The following is a 17012-nucleotide window of genomic DNA, read 5'->3' as shown; positions in this document are numbered from 1 at the left end:
GTGTGCTTCGCGGCCGAGGGGGGATTTGAACCCTGGTCTTCCAGGTCCTAGCCCAGCACTCTAACGATTATACCACACTGGCTTAGCCTAGGCTTGGCAACAGTCCTTCTCACCACTGACCATGGAGACGTGCCGTGGGATTGATATACAGTGGTACTTCGGGTTAAGAACTTAATTCGTTCCGGAGGTCCATTCTTAACCTGAAACTGTTTTTAACCTGAAGCACCACTTTAGCTAATGGGGCCTCCTGCTGCCGCTGCGCTGCCACGGCATGATTTCTGTTCTCATCCTGAAGCCAAGTTCTTAACCCAAGGTACTATTTCTGGGTTAGCAGAGTCTGTAACCTGAAGCGTCTGTAACCTGAGGTACCACTGTACTGAACTTGTTCAGCAAGGCACAGGTGGTATTTGCCCCTATTTTGCAGGGACTGTCCCGGATTTACAGAAGCCAACCCGATTTCTGATTTGAACCCAGAATGTCCCACTTTTCCTTGGGTAAAGGTAAAGGGATGCCTGCCCATTAGGTCCAGTCGTGGCCAACTCTGGGGTTGCGGCGCTCATCTCGCTTTATTGGCCGTGGGAGCCGGCATACAGCTTCCGGGTCATGTGGCCAGGATGACTAAGCCGCTTCTGGCGAACCAGAGCAGCGCACGGAAACGCCGTTTACCTTCCCACCAGAGCGGTACCTATTTATTTACTTGCACTTTGACGTGCTTTCGAACTGCTAGGTGGGCAGGAGCTGGGACTGAGCAACGGGAGCTCACCCCATCACGGGGATTCGAACCGCCAACCTTTTGATTGGCAAGTCCTAGGCTCTGTGGTTTAACTCCACTTTTCCTTAGGACGTCCCTATTTTCATCAGAGAAATGTTGGAGGATATGCATTAAGAGTCTCACCAGATCTCAACCTGTGACTCCCATTTACACTGACTTCTTTAAACTGACTTCTTTAGAACCACCTCCTTTTAGACTTGGCACTTTCGCTTTCTACTTTCACCCACGCGGTGGCACTGTTGCCTCGCCTTGAAACTCTCCGGCCTCGGTCAAAGGAGCAAAAAACCCGGGCAAGAAAATAAAGAGGACGTACTAGGAAAGGTCTCGGAATTACGCCCACCCTACCCCACACCGCATCGCAAACCCGCCCCTCCGAGGGCCGTTGCTGCCTTGCAAAGAGGCCCGCGAAGGCACACCCACCCATGAAGCCTCCCTCGCACTCTGGGCCAGTAGGAGGCGCGCAAGAGAGCGCAAAGATGCGGATGGAGGCGGAGGCGGATCCCGAAGGCGAGGGAGGCGCTGCCCGCACTGCGAAGCCAGGTAGGTGGGCAGCGGGAGAAAGGAGGTGGGCAGCGGGTGAAAGGAGGCCGCGCGGGGCAGAGGCTTGCTATGCGCCCCCCAGGGAGATGGGGGCCTGGGAGGGAGAGGGCCAGGTGGCGGCAGCAGCAGCAGCAGCAGCCTTTGCATGCCCCGCACCGTGCACCGGACTGACAGCAGGGCGCGCCAGCCCAGGCTGGAGCTCCCTCCTTCCCCTTCTCCGGTAAAATAGCCTCGCCTGGCCTATGGCAGCCCGCCGGGCCGCGATTGACAAGCCCGGCCAAGGCCGAGGGCCTTGCAGAGCCGTCACTTCCTCCTGCTCCGGCGTGGGCTGCTCGGGTGCCTCCCACTCCCTGTTGCTGCTCCGGGTGTCGTTTTCGCGTGAACTCTTTGCAGGGCAAATGGGGGATGCCTCGCATAGGCGCCGACTCCATGGGGCTTGAGGGGGCCCGAGCCCCCTCAAAAATTCGTTTGGGGGGGCTCAGCCCCCCCAATAATCTCGGGCGGCGGTGGGCGCGTCCGCGGCTTTTATAGGGCGCCCGGCGCGCACCAGCTCCATAACGGGCACCGGCGCGGCGGGGGGCGCCGGGCCGGGGGAGGGGGGCGGCCGGCCTGTCTCCTTGGCAACCCCATTGAGCAGCGCCGGCTCCCCCGGGAGGGCCACCCCCCCCCCGCGCCGCCGATCGCCAACACCGCCGACGCTGTGGCTGCCCGAGCCCGAGCCCGAGCCTGAGCCCGAGCCAAAGCCCGAGCCCGAGCCAGAGCCAGAGCCCGTCAGTCAGTCAGTCAGTCAGGAAGGAAGGAAGGAGAAATGGGGAGGGAGACGAGGGAGGAAAATTGCTCGCAGGGTGAAGAAAGGAGAAGGGCGAACGAGACGAGCTTCCAACCCCAAAAAGGGCTGGAAGACTGGGAGGATGAAGGATCGGGAAAGAAAGCGACGCCTTCCCCGCCCGCGACGTCGCCCGCTTGTCATTGGCAGCGCAGCGGGCGCCCAGAGGGGCTGGGCACCGGCGCAGGGCCGCTCCACAGCCGCGGAGGACAGCTGCGCGGCTAGCAAGGTGTGCCGCGTAGAGCGCGGCCCTTGTGTGGCCCAGTGGCCAGGCAAGCTCGGGCGGGGACCCCCATGCAAATCTAAGACGGGAGAAGAGGGCAGAGCAAAGGGGGTCCCTTCCCCAACCTCCGGCTCTGAGACTTCCCTGAGCCCCAGAAAAGCGAAAGGATTTTCTCTTCTTCTTTTTTTATAAATATTTTATTAAGTTTTCAAATACAAAGTTAGAAACATACACTGAAGAAAAAAGTAAAAGAACAAAAAAAGAAAAAAAAAGAAGAAAAGAAAACCAATCATTCAACACATTTTTTATATAACTAACTGGACTTCCTCGCATCTCCCTTACCCTGCATTCTTTATAATAAAGATATCAGCAAATTATTACCTTGTTTCGTACCTTATTTTGTACTTTTCAAATACTATACCTCTAAATTTAACATACTTTTCATCAGTTACTTATATCTTAAATTAAACATAGTATTACCTTAGATTTTGACCTTTTCTTACTTAAAATATAATTTCCTGTTTCCCAAATCTAATTGCTGAAGCTATAGTTTCCGAATCGTTTAAATTTTTAACATTCATACAACTTATATTGTTTTTGTAAATAGTCCTTAATTTTTTTCCAGTCCTCTTCCGTTGTTTCTTCTCCCAAATCTCGGATTCTGCCAGTCATTTCAGCCAGTTCCATGTAGTCCATCAATTGCGTCTGCCACTCTTCCAGTGTTGGCAAATCTTGTGTCTTCCAATATTTTGCGATAAGTATTCTTGCTGCTGTAGTTGCATACATAAAGAAAGTTCTATCCTTCTTTAGCACTTTCTGGCCAACAATGCCCAAGAGGAATGCCTCTGGTTTCTTGGGAAAGGTATACTTAAATACCTTTTTTAACTCATTATAGATCATTTCCCAGAAGGCCTTCACTTTTGGACAAGTCCATCAGAGGTGAAAGAATGTCCCTTCAGCCTCCTTACATTTCCAACATTTATTATCAGACAGGTGATATATTTTTGCAAGCTTGACTGGGGTCATGTACCACCTATAAATCATTTTCATAATATTTTCCTTCAAGGCATTACATGCCGTGAATTTCATTCCGGTGGTCCATAACCTTTCCCAGTCCTCAAACATGATGTTATACCCAATATCCTGAGCCCATTTTATCATGGCTGATTTGACTGTCTCATCCTGAGTGATTTTCTCTTCAACCTGCCCTCCATCCTCTTGCAGAAAACTCTTTGCCTGCCCTGCCCGTATCTCGTTTTTGCTTTTTAATTCCACACACGCACCCTTCGGACTTCGTGGCAATCGGGCGCGCGGGTGCGTTTCCTAAGAGAGTGAGGACCCCCGCCTCCTCCCCACCTGCTCCCTCGCCAGCCAGCCAGCCGCGCGCCCTAGCCGGAGAGCCCCGGCCGTCCCCGTCGCGCAATCGGCTGGATCTCCCTTCAGCAGGGCGTGCTCACAACTCGGCCCAGGGACCCCCAGCAGTGGATCTCCGGCTCAGCTGAAGAATCCGGCAACAAGCCCCCTCCTCCCCAATCGCTCCGCCGAAATACGCTCCAAAACCCCCCAGATAGGCCGCCGGCCGCCAAGTCTAGTGGCGCCCTGAGCGAGGGTCTCTCCCCAACACCGCCACCTCGAACTGCGTTCTCCCGGCTATCCGAGCGAACCAGCGGCAGGACCCCGGTATGGGCCCCCCCAATATTTTTTATAAGTCGGCGCCCCTGATGCCTCGCCCCCGCCACCGGGGATATGCGGAAAGAGCAAAGGGAAACTTGCAGGATTTGGGGGGTGAAAACCTGGGCTGGGGGGAGAAAGAGGCCCGGCGCGCCCAGATAATGCCTCTCAGCTGGTGGTCAAACATGGCAGGCGCGCCGCCCGTGTTTTCCAAACTGAAACTTTTGCACGCGCTCAGAAGATCGGCGGAGGTCGCGTTTTGCAAGAGGTGTCACATGTGTGGGTTATCTTCCTGCTGCTGCGCAAAGTCATCCTGAGTCCCGAGCAGCCTTTCTCAGCCTTGGGTCCGCGGATGGAACAGGCTCCCTCCAAACGTGGTGGGTTCTCCATCCAGAGGAGGTTTTTGAGCAGACGTGGTGGGTTCTCCATCCAGAGGAGGTTTTTGAGCAGAGGTTGGATGACACGGGTGTAGCTGGGGGGGGGGGGAGCTGCCCCGCCCCCTAAATAAATAAGAAATATTTAAGGTAAAGGGGCTCCTGACTATTAGGTCCAGTCGTGGCCAACTCTGGGGTTGCGGTGCTCATCTCGCTTTATTGGCCAAGGGAGCCGGCGTACAGCTTCCGCGTCATGTGGCCAGCATGACTAAGCCGCTTCTGGTGAACCAGAGCAGCACACGGAAACGCCGTTTACCACCGGAGTGGTACCTATTCATCTACTTGCACTTTGACGTGCTTTTGAACTGCTAGGTTGGCAGGAGCAGGGACCGAGCAACAGGAGCTCACCATGTTGCGGGGATTCGAACCGCCAACCTTCTGATCAGCAAGTCCTAGGCTCTGTGGTTTAACCCACAGTGCCACCCGCTAACTGACAAATCGTATTGCAGATAGCTCAGTTCTGCCGCACAGCCCAACGTTATAGATCCTGGCTACGCCCATGCTGGATGGCCATCAGTAATGGATGTTTTTGTTGAAGTTCCTTCACTGCAGAGACTTGGATCAAATTCCATGATTCTTTGACTACAACTCTCATCGTCTCTGGCCTCTGGTCTCGCTAGCTCTAGGGCTGATGGGAGTTGTAGTCTTACAATCGGATTCTGCAACAGGGCTCCCCGTTCTGGTCATTTTGGGAGGGAAGCTTGCATCCAAGGGCAAACTGAAAAAGTAAATAACAAAAACAATTTGGCCCTGGGAAACAGTAAAAAAAGTTTCAGAAGTTAAATTGCTAGGTAGGAGGTTGACCTCCAGGCTAGACTTTTGAAGAATGTTGGGTGGCCAGTGCGCAGCCTGGAAAAACTGCAAATTCTCCATGATTTGTAGGGCAAGTGGTTTAAGTTTATTATGCTCTGGAGAGCAGTTTGGGATAAAGGGCCAAGGCGCTTTAGAATTAGCTAAGAGCAGTGGTCGAATTTGGGCTTTCATATTTCAGCGGCATCCTGTGCAATGCCAAAATTCGTTGCCCTCTCTAGGCCCTCACCTTCTGTTGTTTGCCATTGTTGCAGTGTCCCCAGTGGCACCCTCTGACCTCAGCACCCCCCAGTGCTGACAAACCAGTCCTGCCCCCCCCCCATCGCTCTCCACTAAGAGCTAGTTTGCCCCTTAACACCTGCCACGCGGAGGCTGCTGTTACCATGTGGTGAGCAGTTTTGCGTACAGCGGCAGGACAGGGCAGACTGCACCATACTGTATTTATTCATTCATTCATTCATTCATTCATTTATACATGCTCTGGGCAGCTCTCAACAGTATATTAAAAACATGCTAAAACATCAAACATTAAAAACTTCCCTAAACAGGGCTGCCTTCAGATGTCTTCTAAAACTCAGATAATTGTTTATTTTATTGACATCTGATGGGAGGACGTTCCACAGGGCAGGCGCCACTACCGAGAAGGCCCTCTGCCTGGTTGCCTGTAACCTCATTTCTCACAGGGAGGGAACCACCAGAAGGTCCTCGGAGCTGGACCTCAGCTGAACGATGGGGGTGGAGACGCTCCTTCAGGTATACTGGGCCGAGGCCATTTAGGGCTTTAAAGGTCAGCACCAACACTTTGAATTGTGCTCGGAAATGTATTGGGAGCCAATGTAGGTCTTTCAGGACCAGTGTTATATGGTCTCGGCCACTCCCAGTCAACCAGTCTAGCTGTAGAGCTCGAAAACTCACTTTGTCTCTGGTATTTGTAATATGGAGACTGGTTTCTTAAGACAGCTTGAATGAAAGACAGGATTTCTTCTAATCCTCCAGTTTGCAGACCTGACCATGGGTGCATATTGGTTTGCTGGGTGGACAGAGCTGACCGCCATGTCCAGGAATGTGTTTTCCTTTAATTGTTGGGTGTTCACAAGAACACTGGGTCATAACTCTCTTTCCTCCTCTTTCCCTGAGTTTTTCTATATTCTCACTGGTAACTTGGTTTTCTGCCCTATAGATTTTTCATCATGAGTGTGGACTGGATTGGCTTTGGTTATGCTGCGGTTGTGGCTCTCGGAGGTGCTGCAGGATATATTCGCAAAGGTAAGCACTGGAATTGTAGAATACGCACACACAAAAATGGAGTCTTCTTTCCCACTTCTCCTTGGATCACATTCCAGTGGTGTAGAAAGAATCATGTGAAACACTTCAGTTTCCCGTTTAGGGAAGGTTTTAATGTTTGATGTTTTATCATCTTTATAATATTTTGTTGGGAGCTGCCCAGAGTGGCTGGAGAAACCCAGCCAGATGGGCAGGGTATAAATAATAAATTGTTGTTGTTGTTATTTATTAAATGACTAAATAAATAAATATGTAGGGCTGGAGGAGAGGGGGTTACTCCCCTCAGTGCCATCATGGTACAAAAGCTCATTTTCTGTCTATACTTTACCAGAGTGTTTGATGTGAGACGAGCCTAGTCATTTAATAATTCTGATTTAGTCTTCAGGTAAGGCCAAAAATCTAGTTAGTTAAGATACTTATGGAATCCAACTTGGTGGGCACCCCACCAGATTTTGAGGTTCTGCTGAACCTCAGCCAGACAGCTTGCTTTTCACTTCACTATAAAAAGAAACTAAATTAATACGTGAGCGTTCTCTCCTACCAAAAGTGCTCCTTCTTTTAAAGTTTTTTTTTTAAAGATGTCTTTGAATTTATCTTGTATATTTATTTTCTCTCACACATACATACATAGCACTTTTGCACAAAACTGGTTTCAAGACTGAAATCCATAAAGCCTTTCAGATTTCAACCAGATCAGAATAAAATCTTAAATCTGGTCTGGTCAGATTATTTGATTGATTGATTGATCTTAAATCTTGGAACAGCTGTAGAAAGGAATGGAGGGAAATCTTAACATGCAATATACATTTTAAATACAGTCATACCTCGGGTTGAAATAGCTTCGTGTTGAGCATTTTCGGGTTGCGCTCTGTGGCGACCCAGAAGTAACGAAACCTGTTACTTCCAGGTTTCGCCGCTTACACATGCGCAGACGCTCAAAATGACATCACACACATGCGCGAAAGCAGCGAATCGTGATCCGCGCAGACGCGGGTTGCATTCGCTTCAGGATGCAAACGGGGCTCCAGAACGGATCCTGTTCGTATCCAGAGGTACAACTGTAAATGTATTTTAAGTTTACCAAAAAGTGACCGTCATATTTCAAAAAGACATTGTAGAAGCATTTCCGTTTCTTTTTCAGTTTTCTGCATATTTCCTTTTTTTCCTCTAAGCTTGATCTATTGTGATGTCATTGTTACAGGCAGTAAAATCTCCTTGGTGGCTGGCCTCTTCTTCGGCTTGATGGCTGCTTATGGCGCATATTGGGTAACTCACGACCCCAGAGATATAAAGATATCGTTGTGTAAGTATCCTGCTTTCTGGAAAAGGCATTGCACGGCAAGTTTAACAGGAAATTGAAATCTTGCTTTGAATGTAATCATCCTAAAACAAATGATCATAAACTGAAAACAGATAGCCATAAAATGGGAAGTACCTTTGTAACAGCTGCAGGTATTGACTCAAAATAAGCAGTCACCTCCAGTTTTAACTGCTTCATTTGGCTCCAGGGGGCATTTGGACTTCCAGTGAGGAAATGCAACAGGCTGAGGTGAAAGCAGCTCCCCTGTTCTCTTTAATGTTAGGAAATGTTTCACATTTGGCACACTAATCGATGGCGCAGCTCTTCCATGTGCAGAGCTATAATCTATTTACATAGCACCAGGGTGGATTTGATTTAAATCAAATCAGTTTAAATCACGATTTAAATCACTAGTCAGTAAGATTTAAATCATTTTATTTTTTTACGGAAAGGCTCATTCTTGCCGGTATAATCTTAATATTTACAACCAGGTGAAGGTTTCATTTTTTGAATAATTAATTTTCAGAGTAGTTTTTACAGTTATATAAAAAATTACTGATTTGGTTATACATAGACAGATAATTATGAAGTTATTGTGAGGTTTGATAAGTTAACTGTTTGTATTTGGACAACTTTTCTGCTGTACTTTATTGGAAGGAGAAAAACAATCATTTCCTTAATAACAATTTAAACAATTTATTTAACTGAAACACTCATATTCTAGCATATTTATCCATGTTTGTTAGCTGATGTGGTTAAACATTTTTTGAAAAAACAAACAAACCTCAGACTGAGTTTTAGCACACATGAAAAACTTAAAACAAATCCTTATTTCCTGATGGATAGCCTTTGGACTATAATGTAACTTAAATAGAAAACTATCTTTAGAAAAAAAATTCCTCCGAAAGCATTTTATTTTAAAAATCCAATTTAAATTTTAAACTTCCAATTAAAATTTTTAAAAATCCAATTTAAATAAAAAAAACTGATTTTTTTAATTAAGAAAAACTTTGATTTTTATCACCCTGCATAGCACTCACCTGAGCCTTGCAGAGCTGTGCATCATGAGGATAGAGCAGTCTGGTACCCTCAAGATCTTTGGGACCACAACTTCCATCATCCTTGGTCACTGAGCACGCTCTGTTGTTCTTACGTTTTGTTGTTGTGAACCACCCTGGAAACATGGCTGAAAGGCAGCATTTAAAAACCCATAGAATTAATAATAACCTAATGCTTGTATGTATGTTTGCAGTCACAGCTTTCCTCCTGACAGTTGTAATGGGAGTGAGGTTTAAGAGGACCAAGAAGCTAATGCCAGCTGGAATCATAGCAGGCCTCAGGTAGGTAAATAAAGAGAGAGAGAGTCCCCTTTTTTACTCAGCTGCAGTCCAGTCAGCACATACCTGAGAGAGCAAGCATCCCTGAACACTGGGGGACTTACTCCAGAGTAAGTAAGCATAGGATTGTATTGCACACAACTTTAAACCATGGTCAGAGAGCTGCTGGTTGCAAATCTGTCTCTTGATTATAGAACTAGTTTTTAGGTGACAAAAGTCATGGCAGTTGCATCCAGACTGTCCCTTACACAAGCAGAAAAGGTCCATCTGTGAGGTCATGGCAGAAACTCTTGCCAGAAGAACAGGAGGCGATTTGGGTTGATCCCAACTTTTCCTCCGCAAGCACTTTTCCTTCCACACTGTTCCCTTCGGAGCTGGCTTCAGGGAGCAGCAGGATATTGGGGAAAGTTTGCCTCTTTCTGGTTGCAAACCACAGCATTTCATAGTTTTCTGAGACCAAATTCTGTGTGTTCTGTGATTTTGCAGCTACACTGAGGTACATGATCTTCTATTGGAGATATCGTTTCCAGTATAGATTTTATATTGGAGATATAGTTTCCTGACCTTAAAACAAACAAGCAAGTTTCTTGTTTTTTAAGAGTAGGAAGCTAGGATTGAGAGTGCATCATCAGTAGGTTGAGAGAATGTTATTTCATATGTGGTCAAAGAGTATTGGGCAGTGGCGTAGCGTGGGTTGTCAGCACCCGGGGCAAGGCAAGTAATTTGCGCCCCCTAACCCGTGGATTTCAGCAGGGGCAGAGAGCTGCGAGTGCGAGCACGCTCCCCCCCCAGATGTTGCGGCCGGTGCGGCCAGCCCCCCTGCACCCCCCACGCTACGCCACTGGTATTGGGAAATAATTCATAATGAATTGGGGGGGGGGAAGGTTAAAAGTACTTTTCCAAAAAAACCCACACCAGAATCCTTTTTGTTGGGGATAATCCAGACAGAAATTCCCAGGTGTCAAAAAAGGTTATTTATGTATGCCACTGCTGCTGCCCGTGTTTTGTTAGCCCCAAAATGGAAAACGAGTGAGTTCCCAAATAAAGAGGAATGGCAACTTAAACTGGTGGAATGTGCGCAGCTTGCGGACCTAACATATAGAATAAGAGAACAAGAAGAACAAACGTTACAAGAAGATTGGGAAATGTTTATTGAATATTTGGGGGAAATTGTGTGCGCTCGAAAACGTGGGCAGCATTAAGATAAATTCAACAGTGTAAATAAGTTTTGAAGGATGTAATAATGGAATACTGAATGGTTTAGTTTATGTAAAATATGCAGGGATTTATGATAGGCAAAATGAACCATGGAAAGAGAAGAACGGAAGTCTTTGATATTTTAAGGGTGTTTAAATGAGCATTCTAAATTGTAAAACAGAAAATTTAAGAGACAGAGAGAAAGAGACAGAACATCATCAGTGCCTTGTAAAACTGGGGAGAGGGGTAGGGGGGCAGTATTGGCCAGCCCCCCCCTTTTTTTTTGCTTATCTCTATGATTTGAAGAATAACTAAATGCACTAACTAAATAACCAAATGAATAACATTTGCATACTTTGTGCAGTTCACAGAATTCAGCTTTTCTGAGCAGGGACGTTGGGTTACCTTGGTGTAGGGTTTTGTTTTTTAAAAAAAGATTAGAGTATACATAGTCCTAGATATGGAAATGTATCTTTCACGTCTCAACTGGCAGCATGCTTGCTAATTTCACTCTCTCTCTCTCTTTTAAACATAGCCTTCTGATGATCTTGAAGCTTGTTCTTCACCTGGTATGAGAGACCAAAGCAGGAAGAAACGGCATTTGTATAATTTTACATGAACAAGAAACAATTCCTTTGTATTTTTCAATGTATATGTAGGAAGATCAAGCACTTTTGGGGTTAATGAATACTGCACAAAAGGCGGCGTTACTTTTTTGTGGATTTGGGGCTACATTCTTTAAGTTGCATTAGTGTTTTCTCTAAGTAGCATTTTCTTGGGCTGTGGTCCTATGCCCCTGGGAGCTATTGACCTCAATGGCATTTATTTCTGATTAGAAATGTATACGATTGTTTGTAATTTTTGTTGACATCTATGTTCTTGTTTAGACAAGTGATTGACTTGTCCTTTAATGACGATCCTAGTTATTATTTTTTTATTTCTTGTGGAGCAGTGAGATTTCAGTGATGCCTTACTCTTAACAGTAAGAAGTACACCATCCGAAATAATGGGAATCACAAGACCATTGAAACTCAGACTCCTGCTCTGTGGCATATGCTTTGAAATTCATCTGCAGCCCTGAATGACAATTTTGCAGACATGGAGATTTACAAAACACGAAATAGAGCATTGCGAACATGCATACCTAACAATTTTCATTATACGGATCTTCTTATGTTGTACTGAAGCTCCCTGATTAATAGACATATCTGATGCATATAGAACTAAAAACATTTTTTATTGCCGAAACACAGGAAAGCTTTGTTTCCGTCCAGAAATCCAGAATATGGAAACTGCCAAAACTGAAATAAAGAAGTTTAATATATTGAAGGCACGTTCCCTTGTCTTAATTGCTGACATTGAAAAACTTCTTGAATTCTTAGGATGATGAAGTATAAGTAACCAGAAGAGAGCTTTTGTGATTTTACTACTAGGTAAAGGTAAAAAGGTTAAGTCCAGTCAAAGGCAATGATGGGGTTGCGACGCTCATCTCACTTTCAGGACGAGGAAGCCGACATTTGTCCACAGACAGCTTTCTGGGTCATGTGACCAGCATGACTAAACCACTTCTGGTGCAACGGGGCACTGGCGGAAACCAGAGCGCACAGAAAAACTGTTTACCTTCGTGCCACAGCAGTACCTATTTATCTACTTGCACTGGTGTGCTTTCGAACTGCTAGGTTGGCAGGAGCTGGGACAGAGCAACAGCTCACCCCGTCGTGTGGATTCGAACCACTGACCTTCCAATCGGCAAGCCCAAGAGGCTCAGTGGTTTAGACCACAGCGCCACCCACGTTACTACTTGGTGTGACTTATGTTCTGTGTCCTTCAAATGTTGTATTGTCACCACTCGGGAGTTTTCAGGTGAACTTTGGAAGAGTTCAGAATCAGGCCATAGTCCTCACCAGTTCATCATCCCGTTGTCACAGTAATCAGCCAGATGCCTATTCGAACCCCCAAAACAGGAACTGAACACAAGCACTCTACTCACTTGCGATTCCCAAGTCTGGCATAGAGTTTGCCCTAAGTACCATGTATGCTTTTCACATATTTTGTTTAATTTTTTAAAAAAATAATACCATGTGGAGGGATCAGGTCCATGGCACACTGGAAGAGAATTCTCTCTGCTGAGTCTTGATGGAAACCCATTGCCACCTGCCAAAAGATGCTTCCTGCATGAACGGCATATGGGGGGCATAGTACCTCGGGTTAAGAACTTTGCTTCAGGATGAGAACAGAAATCGTGCTCCGGCGGCGCGGTGGCAGCAGGAGGCCCCATTAGCTAAAGTGGTGCTTCAGGTTAAGAACAGTTTCAGGTTAAGAACGGACCTCTGGAACGAATTAAGTACTTAACCCGAGGTACCACTGCACTCAGATTATGATCTGAAAGGAATTGTACAATTCCTTTCCCTCTTGTGTTTCTTTAACTTGAATTAACCACCCTGTTTTCTTGCTTGACTTAGACACACTATTTTCATTCTCTCCCCCCCCCCCATCCCAACCTTTCACCCAGTCAGACACTTGGTTACATAAGTGCCAGGTTGCTAGGCTAATCATTTGGTGCCCCACTGCAAAATGTCCCCCTGTGTCCCTTTAACATTCCGTGAACCTTTGCCCAGACTGTGCAGAGCAGGCCTCTGAAACCAAATGCAACCGTTTTGTAGCATCCAAACACAAAATGGCGGAACATTTATTCACTCTGCTCGGTCAGAAGCCCATTGGGTTCAATGGGACTTGCTCCTGATAAGTATAGGAAGGCTGCCTGAGGAGGCTCAGTCATGGAAATGCTATTCACCCCCCATGTTCACTATGTCGGCGTGACAATTTACAGTGGCACAATGACACACAGAGCTATATATAGTGGTCACCAGACATAAGCTTTGCCTCTCTCTCTCTCTCTCTCTCTCTCTCTCTCTCTCTCGTGTGTAAGTGCTCTCAGATTTATCTCCAGAATCGATAAACAGCAGTAAGACAGTCCTTTCTGCATTTGTTCTACAGCTTAATTTTAAACCAGCTATTAAACTGCTGAGTTGTACTCATTGTATCTCCAAGGCCAGAAAAGTTGATAATTAATTCATGCAGTGAGTTTTGCAACATTTTTTTGAAAAAGACAACAAACTAACTGGATAGGGTCAAAACAAAACAAAACAAAAATCCTTCCAGTAGCACCTTAGAGACCAACTAAGTTTGTTATTGGTATGAGCTTTTGTGTGCATGCACACTTCTTCAGATACACAGTGTGCATGCACACAAATACTCATACCAATAACAAACTTAGTTGGTCTCTAAGGTGCTACTGGAAGGATTTTTTTATTTTGTTTTGACTACGGCAGATCAACACGGCTACCTACCTGTAACTAGAACTATAGATAGGGTCAGCCACTAAAGTCTGGCAGAGCACCCAGTCATTTTCCCACTTTGCATAACAGACAGAACTTCAGCAGCTACAGTTTTCCATTACTTCATAGCGAATTTTGCAGCTGTTGAAGGCCACATATTTAATAATGTAAGCTGGCGTATTCCATGCATTATACTGAATGCACACAAGGCGGGGAGCGTGTCCACGGAACATGTCCGTGCTGCAGGTGGAGTTAGCTCATGTAGTCCTATTAAGCCATGTTCCAAAGATTTATGGCTCTAAATCGGGGTGGGAAGCCTGTGGCCTTCCACATGTTGTCAGACTCCAAATACTGTCAACCCCCATCCAGCATGGCCAATGAACAGAGATGAGGGGCGTTGGAGTCTGACAACTTCTGGAGGGCCATAGGCACAGAAATCACACATCAATACTTTTATTTCTTGTATTTATAAAGTGTGCAACCTACTTAGACATTCCAAGCCGACAGTATTATTGTAGGTCATGTGTAAGGTGGCAACTCTGGCTGAGGTAATTCCAGGATAGAGTTTACAAACTGAGATTGAATTTCGGCATCCTTTTAAATGCTGGTTAGAATTCACAGAATTCTTTCACCCCTTTAAACAGTAAACCCTGGGGAGCTACCAAGATAAAGAAGCAGCATAAACTGGAAGCTCCTAATGCTCTGGGTAAGTGGGGGAAAGGATAAACACAGGTTAAATGCAGGCCCAGTCTTGTTTGATGACACAAGGCTGACAAATTAACAAGGCTGAGAAGTGGGATTCTCTAGTTTAGTAGTCTAAAGCAAGTATATTCCATTACAGGGATTAATATAGTACTTCTCTGAAATGATCAGAGCAGTAATCATTTGCTTTGTGAATATTCCAGTTCTCATACTGTATCATCTATTTGGCTGGAGGGTGAAAAACAAGCCCAAGGAGTGGCTCAGTGACTGCTTACCCTGGTATAATACTGTTGTTTTAAACAGATTAGTTCCTTTTTAAGTGCCCATGGCAACTCTGGAAAACAAATAAATGTGGGAGAAAAAGAAAGCACTTTTCTTTACAATATTCTACTTCTAAGGCAAATCTACCGATTAAAACTTTTAAAGGCATGGGAGACGTGAAAGTTTTGCATCACAAGTGTAACACTCGTCCTCAGGCCCTTTTTGCAGAGAGGTGAGTGGTGGTCATGTACCCATTGCTGAGAATAGTCCTCTGTTTTGGGGGGCTGGGGAACCTGTGCCTCTCTGTACATCCAGTGGCGTAGCATGGGTTGTCAGCACCCAGGGCAAGGCAAGTAATTTGCAACCCCTAACCCGTGAATTTGCGCCCCCTAACCCTAACCCCCAGATGTTGCGCCCGGTGCGGCCAGCCCCCCCTGCACCCCCATGCTACGCCACTGTGTACATCAGCTCTTAACATCTCTGACCATCAGCCACATGGGCTAGGCTTCCCCGTTCTATTCAAGGGACTGACTAGTTCAAGCCCTTCAGATATAAAGAACCCTAAGAAAGGAGAGCAGGGATCTTGGAGGTGCCCATCAGAAGCTGGCACATGGGCAATGTTTCTCACTTGGCAGCACTCATTGATGGGGCTGTGGGATGTAAGAATCAGGTGCAGTCGAACACAACCTGGGTAGAGTAGACATGAAGGTTCCCTCAGTCCTCCAGCCAGAACTTCCTGCTTTCCAGGACTGAGACGAAACTTCCTATATGCAACTTGAGATGGGCGTGGCCTCTCCTGAAGTAGAAAGAACCAGAACCACAGGCTGGCGACCATCTTGTCTCTCTTGTCTTTATCGATGCCATCTTAACAACAGCACTACTAATATGCACCCTTGGCTCAGGGCCAAGAGAAAAAATAGGGGGCTTTCTCCCATAAGGCAATAGGTAAAGGTAAAGGGACCCCTGACCATTAGGTCCAGTCGTGACCGACTCTAGGGTTGTGGCGTTCATCTTGCTTTTTTGGCCGAGGGAGCCAGCGTACAGCTTCTGGGTCATGTGGCCAGATTGATTGGCCAATTCCAGGATTCTGCTGTAGGCCAGTCAGGTTGTGGATTCACTTCCACCTGGAGCTGGATTGGGTGGCTCCTGTGGACCAATCAGACTGCTGCATTTTGGATCCTATTCAACTCAGTACGTAACAGGTTTGCATGCATTTCTCTGAACTATATGGCTGATTAGATGACCTATATTCACTTGCCTGGGAGTACAGCCCACCAAACTCATTGGGATTCCCATTTAAGTCAACATGTATAGGATTGTGCTGTATGATTGAAAACAAACAACTGTCCCTTGAATTGCCAGCCAAATAGTTTTATTACTTGGGACAGAGATTTTCCATGCAGCTAGGGTTGCCATACGTCTGGGGAAAGCTGGACATGTCATCTTTTGGAGGGCCGACATGCTGCTGCCAGCCTGAGCTGAGGACTAAGAGGCGCATGGGTGTGGCGGCAGCCCCAGCTCAGACTGGCAGTGGCTCGAGCTGTCCTCCTTTTTGCTCTTCAAGATATGGCAACCCTAGATTAACATCAGAGTCTTGTGGCATCTTAAAGCTGCCTAGAGTGGGTCCATAAGGAGATAGGTAAAGGTAAAGGGACCCCTGACCATTAGGTCCAGTCGTGACAGACTCTAGGGTTGCGGCATTCATCTCGTGTTTTTGGCCGAGGGAGCCAGCATACAGCTTCTGGGTCATGTGGCCAGCATGACTAAGCCGCTTCTGGAGAACCAGAGCAGTGCACGGAAACGCCGTTTACCTTCCCACCGGAGCGGTGCCTATTTATCTACTTCGCAGGGACCGAGAAACGGGAGCTCACCCCGTCACGGGGATTCGAACCGCCGACTTTCTGATCGACAAGTCCTAGGCTCTGTGGTTTAACCCACAGCGCCACCCACGTCACCACATTTAAACTATGTTGTAACCTTTTAAGTCTGCCTTCTGGGAACCTTTGTGTGAACAGATGATCACTTGTGAATAAACGTTTTATGCTTTACAGAAGACTGGGTAGCGCCTTATTTTAGTGGGGATTAAATGGGGAAAATACCAGGAAATATTTACAGAGACTCTAAGGAGTCTGAGCAAGCTATCTGCTGTGGGAATGTTAACTCTGCTGATTTTGTTGAACTTGTAAAGACAAGTTGGGATAGGATATCTCAGACAATACATCCTCCCCCGCATCCCTAAACATTCCCACAGGGGCTGCCCCTTCTTGTACAGAGCTCAACTCCCCTGCACTCACCAGAGCCTTGCACAGCTTTGTAT

At 46.5% G+C, this 17012-nt stretch overlaps 1 protein-coding gene and 1 long non-coding RNA gene across 3 annotated transcripts; one reads left to right on the top strand and one right to left on the bottom strand.

Annotated features, from left to right (window-relative positions):
* The first annotated feature begins 1092 nt into the window (after positions 1-1092).
* On the top strand, positions 1093-11723 carry TMEM14A (transmembrane protein 14A). Of its 2 annotated transcripts, none has more exons than XM_083495803.1 (5): positions 1093-1312; positions 6457-6542; positions 7762-7863; positions 9113-9200; positions 10930-11723. In XM_083495803.1, exons 2-5 carry the CDS (start codon positions 6467-6469, stop codon positions 10967-10969), a joined length of 306 nt encoding a protein of 101 aa, XP_083351929.1. In that variant the 5' UTR covers positions 1093-1312; positions 6457-6466; the 3' UTR covers positions 10970-11723. The 2 variants fall into 2 exon arrangements, with proteins under 2 accessions (XP_083351929.1, XP_083351930.1); XM_083495804.1 differs by lacking the exon at positions 1093-1312 and adding an exon at positions 4193-4409.
* A 2446-nt stretch (positions 11724-14169) lies between these two features.
* LOC310703030 lies at positions 14170-15221 on the bottom strand. The gene is made up of 2 exons (XR_014523907.1): positions 15172-15221; positions 14170-14994 (listed from the first exon to the last, which is right to left on the bottom strand). It is a non-coding gene; the product is annotated as an uncharacterized lncRNA (long non-coding RNA).
* Between the last annotated feature and the right edge of the window lie 1791 nt (positions 15222-17012).

This window comes from Podarcis liolepis (assembly GCF_965112155.1).
Source record: "Podarcis liolepis genome assembly, chromosome: 3".
Lineage (NCBI taxonomy): Eukaryota > Metazoa > Chordata > Lepidosauria > Squamata > Lacertidae > Podarcis > Podarcis liolepis.
The sequence above is the reverse complement of the archived record's forward strand: the minus strand, read 5'-3'. Positions and strand labels throughout refer to the sequence as shown.

Coding starts and splice junctions, on each gene's coding strand:
- TMEM14A (XM_083495803.1), top strand. CDS start 6,467: ATGAGTGTGGACTGGATTGGCTTTGGTTATGCTGCGGTTGTGGCTCTC. Junction 6,543..7,761: donor TGCAGGATATATTCGCAAAG/GTAAGCACTGGA, acceptor TCATTGTTACAG/GCAGTAAAATCTCCTTGGTG. Junction 9,201..10,929: donor GGAATCATAGCAGGCCTCAG/GTAGGTAAATAA, acceptor TTTTAAACATAG/CCTTCTGATGATCTTGAAGC.